At 50.4% G+C, this 18,140-nt stretch overlaps 1 protein-coding gene across 3 annotated transcripts in view; it reads right to left on the bottom strand.

The window, feature by feature from the left end:
* Window positions 1–13,224, bottom strand: part of LOC131819307 (general transcription factor II-I repeat domain-containing protein 2B) — a 36,134-nt gene extending 22,910 nt beyond the window's left edge. Inside the window, exons 1-3 of one of the 3 annotated variants that reach the window (XM_059154251.1) lie at window positions 12,989–13,219; window positions 10,587–10,690; window positions 3,117–3,255 (exon numbers count right to left, since the gene is read on the bottom strand). In XM_059154251.1, coding sequence (XP_059010234.1) covers window positions 3,117–3,255; window positions 10,587–10,685 — 238 coding nt within the window. In that variant the 5' untranslated portion in view covers window positions 10,686–10,690; window positions 12,989–13,219. Of the gene's footprint in view, window positions 1–3,116; window positions 3,256–10,586; window positions 10,691–12,988 lie in introns of all 3 variants that reach the window. The other 2 variants (XM_059154252.1, XM_059154253.1) reach the window with 2 other exon arrangements.
* Between the last annotated feature and the right edge of the window lie 4,916 nt (window positions 13,225–18,140).

Here is an 18,140-nt window from a genome sequence, read left to right on the forward strand (position 1 = left end):
AAAATTGGGGGTTCCTGGGTGGCTCAGTCAGTTAAACATCCAACTCTCGATTTCAGCTCAGGTCATGATCTCAGGGGCATAAGATCGAGCTCTGCCTCGGGCTCTGTACTCAGCTCCACTGAGCATGGGGCCTGTTTAAGATTCTCTCTCCCTTGCTTGCTGCCATTCCCTGCCTGTGCTCACGTGCACACTCTCTCTAAAATAGATAAATAAGTAAATATTAAAAAAAATTTTAAAAACTCACAAAGACCAGGGCATTTTTTTTTTTTTTAAAGATTTTATTTATTTGATAGAGAGAAATCACAAGTAGACGGAGAGGCAGACAGAGAGAGAGAGGGGAAGCAGGCTCCCTGCTGAGCAGAGAGCCCGATGCGGGACTCGACCCCAGGACCCTGAGATCATGACCTGAGCCGAAGGCAGCGGCTTAACCCACTGAGCCACCCAGGTGCCCCAAGACCAGGGCATTTTTGATGAATAGGATAATGTAACAGTGATCATCACCTCTGAAATGAATCTACGAGAAAGAACTATAAATAATTCCACAGACAGAGAACAGTAGTAGCTCCAAGGAAATGATAACAGAAATGCTATTTGCTGTATAGTCTGAAGGTAACAGTCATGGTATGGGGAGACCTTTACCATGGAATGAAAGTAGAGGCATCACTACAGACATTAAAATTATAAGGCAAGTGTTATAAACCATTGTTCTGGTCACCAAATTTGACAACTTACATGAAAGGAACTAGTTAAAAATGAGGTTGAAAGTAATATTAGAAGTGCCTGAGTAGTTCAGTCGTTAAGCATCTGCCTTCAGCTCAGGTCATGATCCCAGTGTCCTAGGATCGAGTCCCACATCGGGCTCCCTGCTTGGCAGGAAGCCTGCTTCTCCCTCTCCCACTCCCCCTGCTTCTGTTCCCTCTCTCACTGTGTCTCTCTCTGTCAAATAAATAAATAAAATCTTTAAAAAAAAAAAAGAAAGAAAAAGTAAGATTTACTGAAATGCGTACCAGAAGAAATAGAAAGCATGAACAGTCCTGTATCTGGAAAGCCAGCCTGTATCTGGAAAACCAACTGTGAAACTTGGAAAAAATCTGTAATTAAATATCAACTATTGGGGCACCTGGGTGGCTCAGTGGGTTAAGCCACTGCCTTCAGCCTGGGTCATAATCTCAGGGTCCTGGGATCGAGCCCCACATCAGGCTTTCTGCTCAGCAGAGAGCCTGTTTTCCTCGCTCTCTCTCTGCCTGCCTCTCTGCTTACTTGTGATCTCTCTCTCTGTCAGATAAATAAATAAAATTAAAAAAAAATATATCATCTATTAGAAATCCAACCAGCAAGGAGCTTGGGGGGCTCAGTTGGTTAAGTGTCTGCCTCTTGGTTTTAATTCAGGTCATTATCTCAGGGGCATGACACTGAGCCCCGTGTTAGGCTCCACGGTCAGCGGGGAGTCTGCTTCTCTCTCCCTCTGCACCGCCCCCACCCCCTTACCCACGGCTTGTGCACTTTCTCTCAAATAAATAAATACACCTTTAAAAAAAAAGAAACTCAGCCGGCGCCTGACATGAGTGGAATGAGAACCAGCATCATGTTCATCAATTACACACTCACTGTATTATTTAAAGATTGCTTCATGTCTGAATCTATCTTCCTGAGCTTGCAGACCCTAATTTTGGTCTTGGAAACCAGTCTGAACTAATCAATCCCTCTCTCCTTCCCATATTTGTATGATCTTGACATGTAAACATATATTTATGTCCGCATGTCCTCTGACAACCCTTGGGAACATCTACATCTCTATCTCCCCTCTCTCTCCACACTCACATTCACATTATATCCTCTGAGAAAACTTTTGTGGGTCTTTTCCTCCCCTTTCTTGGTTCTAGAAAATACTAAGGTGCCTAGTCAGTATTTGGTAGATGACCTACCATGGTAGAGATCATCGCTATGCAAGGTGTAGGTTTTAACTAACACCCTAGACTAGTTTCCGTCACATATGACCCACAGGCTCACTGGCGATCCTCACCACCCATAACCCATTGAAGGCTCTGATGGTCCCATAGTGAAAAAGGGAAAATGGTTATTAACTCAGAGGACTACCTAACAAGCCCTGAGTTTTTTCCCTTTCTTTTGGGAATAAGTAAAATAAGAATTTTTATTTATTTTTTATTTTTACTTTTAAAGATTTTATTTATTTATTTGACAGAGGGAGAGAGAGCCAGAGAGGGAACACAAGCCAGGGGAGTGTGAGAGGGAGAAGCAGGCTTCCCGCCGAGCAGGGAGCCTGATGCCAGGCTTGATCCCAGGATCCTGGGATCATGTCCTGAGCCGAAGGCAGACGCTTAACAAGTAAGCCACCTATGCGCCTCCCCACATTTTTTAAAAATAAGAATTTTTTTTTTTTAAGATTTTATTTATTTATTTGTCAGAGAGTGAGCGAGCGAGAGCGAGCATAGGCAGACAGAGTGGAAGGCAGAGTCAGAGGGAGAAGCAGGCTCCCTGCGGAGCAAGGAGCCCGATGCGGGACTCGATCCCAGGACGCCGGGATCATGACCTGAGCTGAAGGCAGCTGCCTAACCAGCTGAGCCACCCAGGCGTCCCTAAAAATAAGAATTTTTTAAAAGATTGTATTTATTTTTTTTTTCAGAGAGAGAGAGAGAGACATGGGGAGGGGCAGGGGAGAAGGAGAGAGAGAATCTTAAGTAGACCCCGTGCCCAGCGTGGACACTGAAGCAGGACTTGAACCCGTGACCCTGAGATCATGACCGCAGCCGAAACCAAGAGCTGGATGCTCATCCCACTGAGCCACCCAGGTGCCCCAGAATTTTTTTAAAAATGTGGGTTTATAAAAGGAGTCGAAGATCGTTTACTCTATGTTCCTCACATTTCTTTTACAAAACCAGGGTGCTCCTGAGGACACAGGACAAAAGCCACTGGCCCTGTTTCTTGGACTCCTCACTGTGAGGCAGCTGACTCATGGGGATGCCAAGTCACAAGACAGGTATCAGGACCACTTTTAGGATAATGCTTAGGGCGCCTTCAAAGAAAACATCACGTAAGTCCTCCTATCAACTATTTTAAGAGTTACGAATACAAAGGACAAAACTGTTAACACCTACAGTATTTTGCAAAATCCTTCTGTAAATCGGTCCTGGCGTTGACAAAAGCGCGTCCTCTCTCGGTTCCGACGACAAACACGTCCGTCTCATACATGGCGATGCAGGCCACTTCCGCCTTGGACTTGGCCAGTTCTTTACACTGAAACAGACATGAGGAAGAGGGTTACACACCAGTGTTATACACACCCAAGTCTAGTGGAGCCCCAGAGATCTGTTTTGAGAAGAGAGCACGGGGGCGCCTGGCTGGCTCAGTCCACAGAGTGTGTGACTCTTTTTTTTTTTTTTTAAGTCCTTTTTTTTTTTTTTTAAAGATTTTATTTATTTATTTGACAGAGAGAGAGAGAGAGAGAGATCACAAGTAGGCAGAGAGGCAGGCAGAGAAAGAGAGGGAGAAGCAGGCTCTGCTGAGTAGAGAGCCCGATGCGGGGCTCGATCCCAGGACCCTGAGATCATGACCTGAGTCGAAGGCAGAGGCTTGACCCACTGAGCCACCCAGGCGCCCCAGAGTGTGTGACTCTTGATGTCCTGATTGTGGGCACATGGTGGGCACAGAGATTACGTCATTAAGAAAACTATAAAATTAGGTACAAAAATGAGTATTCATTTAGAATGAGAAAAATCCCCCAAAGAAACAAAGCAAATCCACCAAGCAAATACCACAAACATCATAAAACCTAGAGAACATATTTTTATTAAGATAATTATGATTTATTTTTTATTTTTTAAATAAATTTTTAAAAATTTTTATTAACATATAATGTATTATTAGCCCCAGGGGGTACAGGTCTGTGAATCATTAGGCTTACACATTTCACAGCACTCACCATAGCACATACCTTCCCCAGTGTGCATAACGCAGCCAGCCTCTCCAAACTACCCCCCCGCCCCCCATCAACCCTCAGTTTGTTTTGTGAGATTAGGAGTCTCTTATGATTTGTCTCCCTCCCGACCCCATCTTGTTTCATTGATTCCTTTCCTACCCCACAAACCCCCCATGTTGCTTCTCCACTCCCTCATATCAGGGAGATCATATGATAATTGTCTTTCTCTGATTGACTTATTTCGCTAAGATTTATTTATTTTTTAAAAAATATTTTATTTACTTATTCGACAGAGAGAGAGGGATCACAAGTAGGCAGAGAGGCAGGCAGAGAGAGAGGAGGAAGCAGGCTCCCTGCTGAGCAGAGAGCCCTACTCGGGGCTCTGAGATCATGACCTGAGCTGAAGGCAGAGGCTTTAACCCACTGAGCCACCCAGGCACCCTGATCACTGTGATTATTTGTTCTTCATCCACTGTTCCTGGCCCAGAGCTCCTAAAACCCTTGGAATTTCTTAAGAGAGCAATAAAGAGGTCTTTTGTCAAGATTAATGTCGGGACGCCTGGATGGCTCAGTGGGTTAAAGCCTCTGCCTTTGGCTCAGGTCAGTCCTGGGATCGAGCCCCCACATCAAGACCCGCATCAGGTTCTCTGCTCAGCAGGGAGCCAGCTTCCCTTCCTCTCTTTCTGTCTGTCTCTCTGCCTACTTGTGATCTCTGTCAAATTAAAAAATAATAAATAAAAAAGATTAATGTCAAGGTTCATGGGGCTGGTTACCAGGGGAACCAACCACATGAGTGGAGGAGTGGCACTTTCGGCCCGCCCCCTGGCCTCCAGGCAATGGAAGAAAGGCTAGAAGCTGAGTTCAGTCCCTAGTGGCCAGTGATCTAATCAGTCGTGCCTATGTAAGGAAGCCTCCCTAAAACCCCAAAAGGACAGGGTTGAGAGCTTCCAGGCTTGGTGAGCACGAGGGCTTTAGGGAGACTGGCCCACCGGAAGCGGACACAGAGGCTCCACACCCTTTACCCAACCCTGCCCTGTGCCTCTCTTCCATCGGGCTGTTCCTGAGTCACATTCTTTGGTAGTAAACGGTGAGTAAGATGTTTCTCCGAGCTCCGTGAGCTGCTCTAGCAAATCAGTCTAACCCAAGGAGGGGGAGGGGGCCTCTGGAACCTTGATCTACAGGTGACAACCTTGACTTGATGTTAGCCTCTGAAGTGAGGGGCGGCCTTGGAGGGTAGTGGGGTCCTTACCCTGTGGGCTCTCACGCTCTCTACACGGTCAGCACTGAGGCAGACTGTAGGACCCCCGGGCGCCTGGGTGGCTCAGTCGGTTAAGCGTCTGCCTTCGGCTCAGGTCATGATCCTGGGGTCGGAAGATCGAGCCCCACATCAGGCTCCCTTCTCGACAGGGAGCCTGCTTCTCCCTCTGATCCTCCCCTGTTTCGTGCTTTCTCTCTTTCTCTCTCTCAAATAAATAAAAAATTCTAAATTAAAACAACAACAACAACAACAACAACTGTAGGACACCCAGTAGCTGTCAGAGAATTCCTGCTGCTTGTCAGAATCGGGGGCAGGGTCTTCACAGCTGACACCCCGCCCCTACAACAGGACTTTTTCACCTGATAGTTTTGCCAAAGGACTCTGATTGCCTCTTCCTAGGACAATTTTGTAAACTTTTCTATAGACAGAATAGAGAGAGAACTTAGTATTTCTTCCAACCTGGTTGATTACGTTTTTATTATTGACGGTAGAGATGCATAGAAGGGGAAAATTCGTACCTAAGACACACTCTCTGTTCATCACGTGTATGCCCTACAGACCAGAAATCTGTCACATCTACCTTGTGTAAATCCTTCCAAAGACTGCAAAGAACGTGTGGTGCGTTTATAACTATGTTGGTGGGTATATGCCCGACCAGAGACACCTTCAGTTTTGACAAACAAATCCTCTATTTACAGTTGAGAAACAGGGGTGCCTGGGGGGCTCAGTCTGTGAAGCTTCTGCCTTCCGCTCAGGACCGGGGTCCTGGGATGGAGCCCCGCATGGGGCTCTCTGCTCAGCAGGGAGCCTGCTTCCTCCCCCCCCCCCCATCTCTGCCTGCCTCTCTGCCTACCTGTGATCTCTGTCAAACAAACAAATAAAAAAGTTTCCCTGTTTAACAACTGAATCTTCCACAGACTAGTTTCGGGCTCTGTACATTGAAAACCTGCCTCTCTGCTTTCTGCCTGTGTCCGGAGAGGAGCCCCTGTTCCCACCAGGGTGAACTCGCGTCCTACCGACCCCCGATGTTCCGTTACTGGGTGGGCCGGCACAACGGACTGGGAGAATGTTCCTGGAAACCATCCCCCACGGGGGCGTCCAGCAGGAGCTCAGCCTCACTTGGAAGCCACTGCAAGTCACACGAAGACGCTGCACTAAATGTATCCCCAACGGAGCTTTCCCCTTTGGAACCCCAAAGATGCCTCGGTCCCCGCATGTCACCGGACCCAAGGCATCATGGGAGGCAGAATCCTGCCTCCCCCCCCCCCCCCCCGTCCTCACAATGTCCACGGCCTAATCCTCAGAGCCTGGGAATGAATATATCACCTTAGGTGCAAATGGGTTTGCTAGCTGTGGTTAAGCTTTAGGATCTTGACAGCGGGGGATTTTCTTGGACAATTCAGGTGGGGCCAGTGTAACAATCACGGCGGGTTTTGATAAGGAACGAGGGAGGCAGAGGAGGAGGGGTGACTATGGAAGCCGAGGGCAGAGGAGTGCCCTTGCTGGAAGGGGCCACACGTCCAGAAACGCAGGTGGCCTCTGGAAGCTGGAAAAGGCCAGCCGCAGTTTCTCCCCGGGAGCCGCCAATCGGGATGCAGTCCCCTTGATACCTTGATATCAGTCCCATAGGACTTCCCCCTTTCTTTGAGATTTTATGTATCTATTTGTCAGAGAGAGAGAGAGAGAGAGCGCGCACAAGCAGGGGGAGCAGCAGAGGGAGATGGAGAAGCAGACTCCCCGCTGAACAAGGAGCCCAACATGGGGCTCCATCCCCGGCCCCTGCGATCATGACCTGAGCCAAAGGCAGATGCGTAACCAACAGAGCCCCCCAGGCGTCCCTCACAGAGCCTGTTTCCCACCTCCTGGCCTCTAGTACCATCTCCCAGTGTGGGCTGCTTTGAGGCACTATCTGGGGAACACAGGGGTGGCAGTGGGGGGACAGTCCGAGCAGGTCACAGCGACTCTGCCGATGCGGGGAAGAGCTCTGACTCAGAGAAGTGCACAGACTCGCGCGCACTGCTGCGACTGCCCCACGGCCCCGGGAGGGGACACAGATGCGCCCGCTCCGTTCGCGTCACGGCAAATCTCCCTGCATCTCTGTTGCGTGAACCAGAAATTCAGCACTTCATCTACTGGAATTAGAGAACCCAGTATCAGGAGAAATCACTCATTTTTATTTTTAATTTTCAAAGATTTATTGATTTATTTGAAAGAGAGAGGTGCTGCTCAAGTACACAGTGGGGAGGGGCAGAGGGGGAAGCAGGCTCCCCACTGAGCAGGAAGCCCGACGCGGGGCTCGATCCCAGGACCCTGAGATCATGACCTGAGCCAAAGGCAGAGGCTTGACCCACGGAGCCACCCAGGCGCCCCTCTTCTTAGCTTCTTAAAGCATATTACAAGCAGCATTTCAGAGGGGCTCACACTCCCATTGGGACTGTGGGAGAGGCCATGTCACCCTCTCATGACGGATGAGGATCATTATTTGGGGGCTGGACTTTGAGATGCTGCTTCCCGAGAACAGGGCATGGAGGGGGACGTAGTAACTAGATGGTGAAAAAACATGGCAGACACTACTTGTTTCAGGGTTCTCCAGAGAAACAGAATGAAAAGGAGACTCTCTCTCTCTCTCTTTCTGTCTCTGACATGAGCTTCCGTAGAAGGAACTGGCTCCTGTGGTTATGGAGCCTGAGGAGTCCCATGGTGGGCCTTCCTTCAGCAGCAGACGCAGAGGAGCCGGCGGTGTAGTTCAGAGGCCTGAGAGCAGAGGACGGAAGCTGTAGATCCTACGCTGAGTCCGAAGCCCGAGAACCAGGAGATGGATGTCCCCGCTCAGGCGCTGGGCCAGATAGGGGAGTCCACCCGTCTTCTGACTTTTCGTTCTACTCCGCCCTCCATGGACACCCGCCCCCCGCGGGGAGGGCGGTCTGCTCCGCTCTGTCCTGTCCCGCCACTCAAGTGCTCGTCTCTTCCCGAAACACCTTCACAGACCACCCCAGAGGTCGTGTTTAACCAGATGTGTGGGCACCTGCGGCCCGGCTGAGTTGACAGACAGAACTAACCATCACACCCGCCTCACCAGGTGACCGAGGTGAGCCTCACCAGGGACCAGGTCATGCTGGCGTCATGGGACCCTCACGCAACGGGACGAAGTTGGGGGGATCTCACCTCTGTGGTCTTCTTTCCGAAACCCCAGTCCAAGCAGAGGAGAAACCCGGTGAAACCCAAACTGACCGATTCGAAAACATCCCTACTGGGACTCTGCGAGACCGTCGAGGTCGTGAAAATCAAGGGGCGACTGGGAAGCTGTCACAGACCAGGGGTGCCGAAGGAGACCTCATGACTGAAAGCAACGTGATGCCCCAGGTGCCCCGGGACAGAGAGAGGACATCAGTCAACATGCGCATGAAATCTGGGGCGTCTGGCTGGCTCAGCCGGTGGAGTGAGCGACTCTTGATCTCAGGGTTGTGAGTTTGAACCCCATGCTGGGTGTAGAGAGGACTTAAAAATAATAAAAACAAAAACAAAAAAAAACCAACTTTTTTTTTTTAAAGGATGTATTTATTAATCTGAGAGAGAAAGAGAGAGAGAATGAGGAGGGGCAGAGGGAGAGAAAGAGTCCCAAGCAGACTCCCCACGGAGCGTCCACCCCGACGCGGGGCTCCGTTGTACAACCCGAGATCATGACCTGAGCCGGAATCAAGAGTCGGACACTTAACTGACGGCGCCATCCAGGTGCCCCCCAAAACCCAGCTTAGTTTCCACAGGGTCGAGGGAGTAATTTTGTTCAGTGAGTGCAGAGTTTCCGTTGAGGAAGATGAGAAAGCTCTGGAGACGGATGGGGCTGAGAGCCACCTGACAGGGTGGATGGCTTTAATGCCCTTAAACTGGTTAAAGGGGTTAAAATGGTACATTCTGTGATCTGAATCTATGTATCTTACCACAGTTAAAAAACAAAAAACAACAAGTCTTGATGTTCCTCCCTATGAAAACTTTACAACTCACATCCAATCTGTCGCTAAGTCCCGTGAACTCTACAGACCCTTCCGGAAGCATCGCTGCGTCCCACCAGCACCACTTCCAGCCTCATCCATTCCACGGAAGTCTCCGCCTGAACCACAGCCTCAGCCCGCCAGCCGGCCTCCCAGCCGCCCTCTCTTGTTCTACGGTCACCGACCGTCCACACAAGCACCATGCCCACCGCGTGACCCCTTCATTCGGAACCTTCCGAACCCTTCCCACCACACTGCAGAGAAAGCCCCAGAGCTCTGCGTGATCTGGCTACCCGGGGCCTCTTGTCTCATCGTTATTGGACTTCTTGATGCGCCTTGAAAATACCACACTTGGGCGCCTGGGTGGCTCAGTGGGTTAAGCCTTTGCCTTCGGCTCAAGTCATGAGGGTCCTGGGACCAAGGAACGCATCGGGCTCTCTGCTCAGTAGGGAGCCTGCATCTCACCCCCACTCTCTGCCTGTCTTTCTGCCTACTTGTGATCTCTCTGTCAAATAAATAAACAAAATCTAAAAAAAAAAAAAAAAAAAAAGTACGGCAATTGAGCACCTGGGTGACTCAATAGATTGAGCGTCCAGTTCTTGGTTTTGGCTCCGGGGCGTGAGATCGAGCCCCACGTCAGGCTCCACGCTCAGCACAGAATCTGCTTGAGATTCTCTCTCTCCCTGTTCCTCTGCCCCTCCCCGGCACTCGCCCTCCCTCCCTCTCTCTCTCTCAAATAAAGAAAGAAAATCTTAAAAAAGAAAAAAAAAAAAAAGGGCCAGCTCCGTCATTTTACAGAATGTCTCTTAATTTGGCTTTGTCTGGTGTTCCCCCATTAGATTCAGGTCATGCAGGAACCACAGAATCAGTGACGTCCCTTCCTGGTATGTCACATCGGGAGGCATGTGACGCTAATCTGTCCCATTATCCTGATGTCTGCTCTGACTGCTTGATGAAGGGCCCATCTCTCAGGCTTGTCCGCCTTTATAAAGGGGCGGATTTCCCATTTCTAACCAGTAAGTATCTTGTGATTGGATACCTTGAAGGGATGTGCATTTCTCACCAAGTTTTGCCCCCAAGGTCCATTTTACACACTGCAGCTAACGAGGGGGTATCAGCGGACTATTAGCTTACCTCTGAATTCAGAAAAAAAAGCATTCTCAACCAGGGGGACAGAGGCACGCTCGTTAAATGTTCAGCTCTGGAAAGCTCACACTGATTTAATTACATCCATAATGTAAGGAGCGTCTTTAAACATGACCCGATGAACCCGGGACCTCCATGGAGAAGGCTACGGCTACACAGACAGGGACATCTGTCTGTGGTGGGGTGGTGACCCGGCGCTGGTATTTCAACAGTGGTCCCACGAGGGGACATTTTATAGAACTGAAGACTGTCTCACCATGGACTCCAGAGCAGACACGAGGAACGTCACCACCATCCTGCTCTCTGAGGACTCCTCATTTTCCATGGGCAGAGCAGACACTTCCACTTGGGCCATGATCCCTGTCCAAGAGAAGTCACAAGACAGTGAGCGGTGGAAATCCTGTGTCCCCCGAGCACGTGTGCAGAGCTGCGAGGGTCCTCGCCGATGACCTAGTTCTAATCTCCCTTTACCGGTGAAGAAACTAACCAGAGACCCAAAGTAGTTTGGGGCGCCTGGGTGGCTCAGTCAGTTAAGCATCTGCCTTCATCTCAGGTCATGATCCCAGGGTCCTGGGATCGAGCCCCGCATCGGGCTCTCTGCTCAGTGGGGAGCCTGCTTCCCCCTTTCTCTCTGCCTGCCTCTCTGCCTACTTGTGATCTCTGTCAAATAAATGAAGAAAATCTTTAAAAACAAACAAAAAAATTAAAGATTTTTTAATTTTAGAAAGAGTCAGAGCATATATGGGCAAGCTGGGTTCAGAAGAGAAGGAGAGGGAGAAAGAGAATCCTTAAGCAGACTCCCGGCTGAGCACAGAACCCTATGTGGGGCTTGATCCCAGGATCCTGAGATCATGACCTCAGCCAAAATCAAGAGTCTCCCACTTAACTGAGCTACCAGACACCCCAAAACCAGACAAAAAATTTTAAAAAAAAGAACAACAACAATGGGGCGCCTGGATGGCTCAGTGGGTTAAAGCCTCTGCCTTTGGCTCAGGTCATGATCTCAGGGTCCTGGGATCGAGCCCCGCATCCGGCTCTCTGCTCAGTGGGGGGCCTGCTTCCTCCTCTCTCTGCCTGCTTGTGATCTCTCTCTGTCAAATAAATAAAATTAATCTTAAAAAAAAAAAAAGGCAAAATGAGAGTCAGAACACCCTTGACATGGCCCAAGGCATGTGGAAACAGACTCAGTAACCAAGAGGGACAAGACAAGGTGAGCATTATTTCCAAGCGGGGCAGCCTGAGAACGAGGACGGGAAATGTCCAGGCTGAAGGCCCAGGCAAAGACCCGGAGCTCAGGGCAGCAGACTGCGGGGCTGACCAGCAGGCAGGCAGATAGGAGAGCCGGCCCTAGTCACCGCTGCTCCGTAACACCTGCGGCAGCCCGTCCCCATGTCTGTGGGTACTGACGCCCCAGGAGCCGGTCACACTAACCATCTCTAGCCCCGGTCGCTAAAACCTGAAAAACATTCCCCTTGAGAGGCAAAGTTGGGCCCAGCAGGTGCACTCCCTGGTATGCACCCACGCCCGTGGAAAGCAGGGCCCCCCAGAAAAGTGCGTGTGTGGGGATGCTTGGGTGGCTCTGCCGGTTAAGCTTGGGGCTTCTGATGTCCGCTCAGGGGTGACCTCGGGGTTGTGTGACCGGGCACCATGTGGGCAGGTGCTGGGTGCTGGGGCCGGAGCCTGCTTGGGATTCTCTCTCCCCTCCCCCTCTACACAAAAACAGAAAAAAACCCCAAAACAACCACAAAAATGTACATGAATGTTCACGGTAGCATTATTCATGATAGCCAAACCGTGGAAACCGCCCCCAAATCCATCAGTCGGTGCGGGGTAAGCATGGGGTCTGGCCCTACAAGGGCTCGCTCTTGAGCCATAAAAGGGACCATAAAAGGGAGGGAAAGACGCGGACACCCAGGCCCCCTAGGATGACCCCAGGTGTGTGGGGCACGTCGGAGCCGGCAGGGAGGGCGGCTGCGGGCGGCTGCGGGGGGCCGTGCTCTGCGGCTGGACAGCGGGGCCACTTCGCCGCAGCCCGAGGGCTGACCCCACAGCCCACCCGACAGAGCCGCGGCCGGCGCGGCGGAGCGTGGGTGCCCCGGGGGAGGACGCCCTCCGAGTCACACCCAGCAGGCACCGCCGCCCCCCGAGAGCCCCGCGGCTCTCCTTCGGGCCTCCGGGTCGCTCTGCGGCTGACGGGCACGACGCCGGACGCCGCCCCGCGGCCCCGGCCCCCTCCAGAAGCCCCGCCCCGCGCCCCGCGGCCCCGCGCGACGAGGGGGCGGAGCCCGACCGAGCAGTCCCGGGCCACAGCGCGGCCCCGCCCCCTCACACGCCGTCGGGCACGTCCGCCGGGCGGGGCGTGACGTCACGCGCCCGGAGCCCGCAGACGCCCGCCCCCGGCGCCCCCGCGCAACCAATCAGAGGGGACGGAGCTGCGCGGCCGTGCGCGCGCCCGTGCTCCCCCGTCGGGGCTTCCCCGCCCCACCCCCACTCCCGGGCCCGGCCCGCGGGGACCGGCGTTCGGGGGCCGCAGGGCGGCGGCGGGCGCGTCCCCGCTCGGTGCCCCGGGCCGGCCGGCCTCCCGCCCCAGGCCTCCCCGCCGCCGGGTCGCGGGCGCAGACCGTTCCCGGGGCGGCCGCGGCGGGGCGGGCTACGCACCTGAGTGCCCGCCGGAGGCAGCGCCGGGCGGCCGCGGGGTCCAGGGCTGGGCGGCGGGGCGGGCGGCGCGGCGTGCGGGCGGCGGCCCGGCCCGGCTCTCCGCCGCTCTCCCTCCTCTCGCTCCCTCCCCCTCGTTTTTTCTTTCTTTCCTCCTGTTTTTTTCTTTTTTTTTTTTGGCTTCCTGGAAGGCGGCCTCGGCTCGCGCGGTCGCAGCGCCCCCAGCGGGAGCCGCCGCTTCCGGTGCGCTCGGGCCGCGGCGCTGCGGCCGTGGGGGCGGGGCGGGGGCGCGGGGCGGGGGCCGCGGGGCGCGGGGCGGTCGCCCCCTCCGCCGCCCGCTCCGCCGCCCCCTCCGTCCCGGACTCCGCGGCGAGCCGCCGGCCCCTGTGTCCCCGCGCCCCGACCCCGCCGCCCGCCTCCTTTCGTGCAGCGGCTCCCGGCGGTTTCCGCCCTCCTGCGCCGGGGGCACCGCAGACTCGGCTTTAGTCCTTTTTAAATTTTATTTACTTTTTAAGATTTTATTTATTTATTTGACAGAGAGAGATCACAAGCAGGTAGAGAGGAGCAGAGAGCCCGATGCGGGGCTCGATCCCAGCACCCTGCGATCACGACCCGAGCCGAAGGCAGCGGCTCGACCCACGGAGCCAGCCAGGCGCCCCCCATAAAGACTCTCCTGAAGTTTGTATGTTCTGATGCACATTTTCTTTTGCAAAAAACAAGACCAGGGTCTCCTGTGCTGAGCCCTTTTTCTGGAAGTGACTGTCAGCGCGAGGCTTCCTAGCGGATGCTGTTGACAAACACACAAACTGGCACTGCAAGGGAAAGCTGACAATCTCAACAGTTAATTGAGAAAGTATCACAGAACAAGAATCAGACTCTTCCTTATAGAGAACACACGGAGGGTCGCCCGAGGGACGTGGGGGAGGGGGAGGGGTGAGACAGGAGGAGGGATTGACCGGTGCATTTAACCGGGAAGAGCCCTGGGCAGTGTGTGGACTTCCTGAATCACTGCCCTACGCCTGAAATGGATAAAAGTTGACTACACTGGGATTTAAATGCTTAAAAAAAAAAAAAATACCAGGGCACCTGGGTGGCTCAGTCGTTAAGTATTTGCCTTTGGCTCAGGTCATGATCCCTGGGTCCTGGGATGGAGCCCCACTTCAGGCTCCCTGCTCAGCGGGAAGCCTGCTTCTCCCTCTCCCACTTCCCTCTGCTTGTGTTCCCTCTCGCTGTCTTTCCGAAAAATAAATATATTTTTTAAAGTGCCTGTTTTTTTGGACAATTTTAAAAGAGATGTTTGAAAATATTCCCATTATGTTATAGCTGCTGCTGCTGATTCCAAAGAGTTCCGTTCTACAGAGTTTTGTCAAACAGCAAGCCTGAGCTACAACTCCGAGTGTTAATACAAGGTTAGGTTTCTGCCAGAGTCATGATGTTTTCGGGACCGCAAAAGCCACAAGAAACACAAAATACCAAAACAAAAACTAAAACTAAAAGCAAAACAAAACAAAAAAAAAACCCGTAGCATTAAAAAGACTGGCAAAAGGACACTTTACAGTGTGAGAGCTGGAACAGGACTGGGACCTTGCTCTACCTCAGCTGGGTAATGTGCATCAGGCCACGTAAGCTTTTTGCCAGTCGGCGCCTGTCCAAGAACCAGGGAGCGCGCTGTAGTGGTTTTGGGTTTACCCATCAATGTCAGCGAGCAGGTAAATTCACAAACATGAAATTGATGCATAATGCGGTCGCCTCTGCTTTGTTGCCAAAAACGATCAGTGGGTAAGACTCGAACTTGACAACTTAACTTGGAAGCCATTTTCCAATGTGTTTGGAACGGTTTATGGGGTCAAAATACACGTGACTGGTTTGAAAGAACTGACCTCAGGATGTGTTGTGTGCACCCCCCGCTTTGATTTCCCTCCTTTCATTCTCCTGCGAGCTTTCACTCCTCCACAGAAGCTGTTCTCTCCGAGGTCATTGCCAGGCATTTTTCAGTTTGTGAATGGCTCGATCTGTCCGCAGTGGATGTTACCGTGCACTGTGTCCAATTTGCAACACTTCTGCAGCCCGGCCTGCCCTTCCGGCCCTCAGCAGTCTCCTGCAGGTCCTTCTTTGCCCGCGACCTTTTGAGTAGTGCTGTAGCTCGGGGCTGGCTTACTTCTCTTTGCTCACTCCTTAACATGACCTTGTCCAATCCTGAAAGACCTTCAGTCTGCTTAGGACTCTCAAGTTTGTATCTCTAGCCCAGCCCCCTCAGCACCACCCCCGTCTGTATGACCAGCTGTCTACTTCGGCATTTTCTCGTGGAGGAGGAAGGGGCATCTCAAGCAAGACAGTGTGCATCCTCTCCCTGGATTCTCCTAGAGCCCCTTCCCACCTCGAGGAATGAAACACCGTTCTTCAGTTACTCAGGCCAAAGCCTTGCAAGTATGCTTGACTCCTCCCTCCTCTGACGCAGTGACACTGATCCTTCAGTGTTCCTGATCCTGACAACCTTGCCAGCTCTGTTTCCCAAGATTCTACCCCTCTCGGACCCCTGCGACTGCCGCCGCACTGGTCCAGGCCAGCGTCATTTCCTGCACTAGATTCCTGCTTTGTCTACCTTACCTTGTCTGTCCTTAACTCGTCTTCAGATGATTCTTTTATTTTAAGGGAGAGAGAGAGAGAATCTTTTTTTTTTTTTTTTAAAGATTTTATTTGTTTATCTGACAGAGAGATCACAAGGAGGCAGAGAGGAAGACAGAGAGGAGGGGGAAGCAGGCTCCCTGCTGAGCAGAGAGCCTGATGTGGGGCTCGATCCCAGGACCAGTTGGCAGAGCACGTGACTCTTGATTTTAAGGTCATGACTTCCTGCCCTATTTTAGGCATAGACATTACTTTAAAAAATAAATTAATTAAAAAAAAAGAGGGGTTCCTGGGGGGGGTGCAGTTGGTTAAGAGTCTGACTCTTCATTTCCACTTAGATCACAATCTCAGGGTCATGAGATGGAGCCTACTTAATTAAGTTTCTCTCTCTCTGGATGCCTAGGTGGCTCAGTAGGTTAAAGGTCTGCCTTCAGCTCAGGTCATGATCCCAGGGTTATGGGATCAAGCCCTACATCGGGCTCCCTGCTCAGCAGGAAGCCTGCTTCTCCCTCTCCCACTCCCCCTGCTTGTATTCCCCCTATTGCTATGTCTCCCTCTGTCAAATAAATAAACATCTTTTAAAAAAGAAGAGTTCAAAAAATAATGTGGAGATTATTGCTCTAAAAATTTGGAAGATCCTGTTGTCAGAAAACCAACAGAAGATTTCATCTGCAAACAGAGGGCTGAATTCATTCAAGCAGATGAGTGAAACCAATAATATTGGAGTACGCCACATTTATGTGATACAGAAAGACTCGAGATTGTAAAATGTCATTTATTAATTTATCTCAACTAGGTCATCCATTTAATACAGTTCTAATAAAAATCCCAGTGGGATCTTTCTTTCAATTGACAAGATGACTTTAAAATTTATATGGAAGTAAATGTTATGAGTAGCAAAGGCAAAAGAACAAAGAAGACTTGACTGCATAAAAATCAGAGTATAATATAAAACTGCAGCAGTCAGATAAAGAATAGATCAGAAGGAACAGACTCCAGAAACTGGCCCGTATACAGAAAAGCATCATGTTATAAATGACATTTTAAAATCTTCAAAGTATGTTATAGCCAGTTAATTATTTGGGGACAATCATGTATCTGATAAGATATTAATAAATGTACAATCATACCACTCATAAAAATCAACTCCGTAGGGATGTCTGGGTGGCTCAATTGGTTAAGCGTCCAATTCTTGATTTTGGCTCAGGTCGTGGTCAGGGTTGTGAGATCGAGCCCCATGTCAGCACGGAGTCTGCTTAGGATTCTCTCTCTCCCTCTATCTCTGCCTCTGCCCCTCCCCCCTCCTCCCACCTCACATGCTCTCTCTTAAAAAAAAAAAAAAAAAAAAGATTAATGCTGACCTCACTAAAATAAAACTTTGTAGAAGAAAGGACACCATAAATTAAGTAAAAAGAAAAGAGAAAATATTTCAACATGTAACAGAAGGTTTCCACGCAATTATATCAAGTTCTCCTATAAATTAAGAATAGTCAATTCAGCAGAAACATGGCCAAAGATGTGAAGAGCCAAACAACTCTTGGTAGAGGAAACATGAAATGCCAGTAACCATAAGGTGTTCTACCTTCCCAAGACATTACAGAAACGGAAGAAAAATCAACAAGAGATGTGCTTTAGGTATCGGGATTGACAAACATTTCAAAAGTTAAAGCAGCTGCCTTCAGCTCCGGTTATGATCTCAAGGTCCTGGGATGGAGTCCCTCATCAGGCTCCCTGCTCAGTGGGGAGCCTGCTTCTCCCCCCGCCCCTGCAGCTCCTCCTGGTTGCACGCTCTCTCTCTCCCAAATGAATATATAAAGTATAAAAAATAAAATTAAGAAAAAATATTAAAAAATAATAAAATGAGCATTTTCTATGACCGCAGTTCTGTTTATCCCTATCTACTATCTACCCAAAGATACCATTATACAGATGCCAAAGGAAACATCTACAAGGAACTGTTACTCACTGTAACATTGTAATAGAAAAAAAGAAAGGTAACAACCTAACTGTTCACCAGAAGAATAAACAAACTTATTCATACTAATACGCAAGGCTGGAAAGGAATGGGCCAAGTGCAAGCAAATTACTATGAAAGTGTCTCCAATAAAGTTTTGAGCGAAAAGAGGTGGTAAAATAAGATACATATGATACTGTTTTCTTTAAACACACACACAACAAAAATTTAAGAATATTTTTTCTATTTATTTTTTAATTTAATTTTTTCTATTTATTCTATATATTTCTATATATGTGGGGCTGTGGTTAAAGGAGCCTTTCCTTTTATCCATATAGAACACCTAAGTAATTATTATTATTTTTTTACAAAGGCACTTCATCATATATTAATTATATAACTAAAAGTTTAATAATAATAGTTAGAATACATAAGTGAAGTTCATTCTTCCCCAGACCAGAGAATTTTAACTATCTCAGTGTAACAAACAAATTAGAGGTGGCTCAGTGGGTTAAGCCTCTGCCATCGGCTCAGGTCATGATCTCAGGGTCCTGGGATCGAGCCCTGCATCAGGCT

Source organism: Mustela lutreola, chromosome 17 (assembly GCF_030435805.1).
Source record: "Mustela lutreola isolate mMusLut2 chromosome 17, mMusLut2.pri, whole genome shotgun sequence".
Taxonomy (NCBI): Eukaryota; Metazoa; Chordata; class Mammalia; order Carnivora; family Mustelidae; genus Mustela; species Mustela lutreola.